This window comes from Erigeron canadensis, chromosome 2 (genome assembly GCF_010389155.1).
Source record: "Erigeron canadensis isolate Cc75 chromosome 2, C_canadensis_v1, whole genome shotgun sequence".
NCBI classification, from domain to species: Eukaryota; Viridiplantae; Streptophyta; class Magnoliopsida; order Asterales; family Asteraceae; genus Erigeron; species Erigeron canadensis.
This window is the reverse complement of record NC_057762.1, coordinates 8111894-8116838: the sequence shown is the minus strand read 5'-3', so window position 1 is coordinate 8116838 and position 4945 is coordinate 8111894. Positions and strand designations below refer to the sequence as shown.

Here is a 4945-nt window from a genome sequence, read left to right as displayed (position 1 = left end):
CAAGATCAACAAGATCACAATAAATCTCGGATGATTTCTTTCATTTGCAAGCAAAAATGTCCATAAACATTATTGACTAAGCAAAATGTTTTTGTATCAATGACTAAGCATATCTCTATCCACTTTGGTTCAGTTTAGTTCTAAGATGTATGTATTTGACCAATATATCATGCCAAATACGTTTAGTTCTAAGAGCTACATTCATCATTTACTCCCTGAATCACCACATCACGAGACTCACAATGGTTTGGGCACGTGGTTGAGGTACGAACCATTGCGTCCTTGCATAGAGTCGTTATAGATGCATGTACTTAGAAAACATATTTAAAAGCATGTTGTTTCATATACACAATCCCAAATCAGATCACCCACTATGTTATTGTGGAGGCTTATCAAGAGCTCATCTTTTAGCTGAAGTAAATAGCCATTGAGAAAAAAAGACCAAAATTATACGATATAACAACTATTATTAACTAACATTAACAATTAACAAAAGAACATTTTTGAAAATAGAGCAAAGTTGTAGCAACTCATAGCTCAACAAGCCTGCATGTAGTGTTCCAAAACTTTGGGAACAAATGCTTAGTATACCATAGTCTTAACATATGTAAAGTACCAATTATTAAATTGAATACATACATACACATACACATGGTGGAGTGTCCTAGAAGTGCCAATATACAATTCGTTTGGATTATTAGAGCATTATGTAAATAAAAAAAGCCACTTTGCTTCACATATTACCAAAAACTTGAATCAAAATCAAGTGGTACATTTGGACCCATAATTGTATATTTTATAGATACACTTGTATTTGATGTTACAAATTTCACTACCCCTTATCCTTAGATCTGATTAAAAAGGTTCACCTTTTGGTACCAAGTCTATAGTCACAAAACACCCATGAGGCCAACACATGATGACTGCATTATATGCAATTCATTATTATAACTCATTCAAACCTATAAATAGCACATTCATAGAGAGACTAGTCTGATTAGAGCAGAGGAATACAAATAGTGTCAGAATTCAAACTAAATCTATACCTCTGCAAGACTGCAACTTTATTTAAAACCAATGGAGAAAGATGCAGAAAAAGTGGCAGAGAATTCCAAGAAAACAGAACAAGCAACAAATCATCAACAAGAAACTGACCCAGAGAGCAATTCTCTCCAACAGCCACTTTTAAAGAGAAATACAACTCTTTCTTCAAGTCCATTAGCTCTCATTGGCACCAAAGTTTCCTATATCGAAAGCTTGGATTATGAGTAAGTGTCGATAACGATTTTCAGGTAAAGAAATTCTTGAACAAGAAAAAAAAAAAGGACTAACCATTTACTTTGTTGTTAATGTAAAATGGCAGGATCAATGAGAATGATCTGTTCAAGCATGACTGGAGAACCAGATCACAAGCTCAAGTGTTGCAGTATGTATTCCTTAAATGGTTATTTGCTTTCTTGGTTGGGCTTTTGACAGGTGTCATAGCCACTCTCATCAATTTGGCTGTTGAGAACATTGCAGGATACAAATTACTTGCTGTAGTCCAGTATATAGATGATAAGAGGTATACTACCTTTATACAACATATATATATATATACACACATATGTATAGGTAGAGGCTCAATTATGATTGTGATTGCAGATACATGATGGGGTTCTTGTTCATGACTGGGGTGAATTTCATTTTGACACTAAGCGCAACTCTTCTAGTTGTGTTTTTTGCACCAACTGCAGCTGGTCCTGGCATTCCTGAAATTAAAGCTTATTTAAATGGTGTTGACACTCCAAATATGTATGGTGCCAGCACAATGTTTGTTAAGGTAAACTTATATATTCTACTACTTGTTCTTGAGTAGAAATACAATTTCACTAATCACTTACGAAGTTACGATCATCTAAAAGTTGAGACCTTTTTAGATAGTTTTACAGATCACTAGTGAATAAGTCGAAATCAAAAATGAAAAAAAGAGTAATCATGCATGTTGTTGATCTTAGTATTGGGATATACTCATATACTTTTATGTACTTAGCTTAAGTTAATAATATATTTTCCTTTCGTGGTTTTGTATGAAACATATAGATCATTGGAAGCATAGGGGCAGTGGCTGCAGGGTTGGATCTAGGAAAAGAAGGTCCTCTGGTTCACATTGGTGCCTGCATTGCTTCTTTACTAGGTCAAGGTGGCCCGGACAACTACCGACTCAAATGGAAGTGGATTCGTTACTTCAACAATGATCGTGATCGAAGAGATCTCATCACTTGTGGGGCATCTTCAGGGGTATGTGCCGCTTTTCGGGCCCCAGTTGGGGGTGTGCTTTTTGCGCTTGAGGAAGTGGCAACATGGTGGAGAAGTGCTCTTTTGTGGAGAACTTTTTTCAGCACAGCAGTTGTGGTGGTTGTGCTTAGAGCTTTCATGGAGTACTGCAAATCTGGAAACTGTGGCCTTTTCGGTGAAGGTGGGCTGATCATGTTTGATGTAAGTGGTGATTCAGTGAAATACCATGTTATTGATCTCATCCCTATCACTGTTATTGGAATCATTGGTGGAGTTTTAGGAAGCTTGTATAATTACCTACTTCACAAGGTCCTCCGTCTTTACAATCTCATTAACGAGTAAGGCTCTCCATACTTTATATCATTAGGTGTTTGGAATTGCGTTTTGGAAGTGATTATTGCGGCTATAATAGGTTTTCAATGTTTGGATAATCTGTTTTTGATTATCTAGATAAGCTGCAAACCGATTATCGAAGAGTCTATCTATCCTTTTAGTACAAATTTACTCCCAATTTCAAAAGAAGTTCTGTTCTTTTTTTTTTTTTTTTCTCACAGAAATTTTTATTTCATTCCGTGTATACACTTCACACAAATCACAGTATTTGATTACTAAAACTTCAAAGAGCAAAAATACATCCAAACACTATCTTTGCAGTCAACTTGATTCTGCTGATTAGGCAGCACTTACTTACCTTCAAAGTCGATAGCATATAGTCAAATACCCTCTAATTCTAGCCTCAGTGCAATTAATACTCTGTTCTAACTTTGTCATGTTATCTTACAGGAAAGGGAAATTAGCGAAAATCTTACTGAGCCTCTCAGTCTCATTGTTCACATCTGCATGCCTATATGGACTTCCATTTCTCGCCAGCTGCAAACCATGTGATCCATCCATGGTGGATTCCGTATGCCCAACTACAGGAAGAATGGGAAACTTCAAGCAATTTAACTGCCCGAAAGGACATTACAACGACCTTGCGACTCTCCTGCTGACAACAAATGATGATGCAGTACGCAACATCTTCTCCACCAACACTCCCAGTGAATACAATGTATTTTCCTTGGTCATTTTCTTTGCACTTTATTGTGTATTGGGACTCGTCACATTTGGTATTGCAGTCCCCTCTGGTCTCTTCCTCCCTATCATCCTCATGGGCTCAGCTTATGGCCGTCTGCTTGGCATGGCAATGGGATCCTACACAACCATTGACCAAGGTCTGTTTGCCGTTCTTGGTGCAGCTTCATTAATGGCGGGTTCCATGAGGATGACGGTTTCCCTTTGTGTGATATTTCTCGAGTTGACTAATAACCTTCTTTTACTCCCTATAACAATGCTTGTCCTACTAATTTCCAAAAGCGTTGGAGATTGTTTCAACCCAAGCATATACGAAATCATACTAGACCTTAAAGGGTTACCATTCTTGGAAGCTCACCCTGAGCCATGGATGAGAAATATAAACGTCGGTGAGCTAGCCGACATCAAACCACCAGTGGTTACCCTATCTGGAATTGAGAAAGTGGGTCGAATAGTTGACGTTTTGAGAAACACTACACACAATGCTTTTGCAGTTGTAGATAATGTATTGGTGCCAAGTGTGGGTCAGGTAAGTGAAGTGCATGGGCTTGTTTTGAGGGCTCACCTATTGTTAATACTGAAGAAGAAATGGTTCTTACAAGAGAGAAGGAGAACAGAAGAGTGGGAAGTTAGAGAAAAGTTTACATGGGTTGATGTGGCGGAAAGGTGGGGAACGATTGAGGAGGTTGCGGTGACAAAAGAAGAAATGGAAATGTATGTAGACTTGCATCCGATTACCAACACAACACCTTATACAGTAGTGGAAACCATGTCGGTTGCCAAGGCATTGGTGCAATTTAGACAAGTGGGGCTTCGGCACATGCTTGTTTTACCAAAATACAACGGGGGCGGGGTAAGTTAGCCTGCCATTTCCTTTAACAGCGCATAAACATCGTTGAGTAATATAATGCTTAAATCATAAATATTGCAAAGAATATTGTGTCTCACCTGATGTTATCGTTCTTCTTGCAGGTGCCACCAGTGGTCGGGATCTTGACAAGGCAAGACTTGAGAGCCCATAACATTTTGACTGCATTTCCACATCTTGAAAAATCCCATGGGAGTAAAAAGGGTCGCTAAAAATGGCAGTGAAGCAGATCGGTTGATATGTCCGTGTACTTTCTAGTACCAATTTTGTATTCTTTGATCAAACTTAAAGAAGGTACCATACGAATGTAAAATGTCTCCATTAGTAACATTAAAAGATTGCGTTGTTCAGCCCATTATACATCAAATAAGTTATTCTTGTAATCTTATAAATTTTGCAGTCAGTTATTTTTAGCTAACATCTTTTGCGTTTGACACATATCTTCCCAGATAAGTAATTGATCCTCTTGCATTTGCTTTTGACCCCACAAAGAAAGAAATTGATCTTAAGGGAAGCTGTAGACATTGCAAACAGTAAAGTCTACAACTTCATTATACTATTTCACATCACCAACATTGTTATTGGCATTGTTCGTTAATTGAGTCATAAAATGAATTTATATCTCCTATCATGAAAAACGGTATTATCATAGATAACCACAGGCAACAACGTGAAATAAATCAAAAACAAACCTGGAGTGACAATCCAGTTCTTTCATATTTGATC

The 4945-nt window shown here is 37.5% G+C and overlaps 1 protein-coding gene across 1 annotated transcript; it reads left to right on the top strand.

Moving 5' to 3' along the window:
- Positions 1 to 892: 892 nt before the first annotated feature.
- LOC122586756 (chloride channel protein CLC-a-like) lies at positions 893 to 4655 on the top strand. The gene is made up of 6 exons (XM_043758744.1): positions 893 to 1268; positions 1364 to 1564; positions 1645 to 1822; positions 2083 to 2615; positions 3061 to 4204; positions 4324 to 4655. Exons 1-6 carry the CDS (start codon positions 1078 to 1080, stop codon positions 4429 to 4431), a joined length of 2355 nt encoding a protein of 784 aa, XP_043614679.1. The 5' UTR covers positions 893 to 1077; the 3' UTR covers positions 4432 to 4655.
- The last annotated feature ends 290 nt before the right edge of the window (positions 4656 to 4945 follow it).

Coding starts and splice junctions, on each gene's coding strand:
- LOC122586756 (XM_043758744.1), top strand. CDS start 1,078: ATGGAGAAAGATGCAGAAAAAGTGGCAGAGAATTCCAAGAAAACAGAA. Junction 1,269..1,363: donor ATCGAAAGCTTGGATTATGA/GTAAGTGTCGAT, acceptor GTAAAATGGCAG/GATCAATGAGAATGATCTGT. Junction 4,205..4,323: donor CAAAATACAACGGGGGCGGG/GTAAGTTAGCCT, acceptor TTCTTCTTGCAG/GTGCCACCAGTGGTCGGGAT.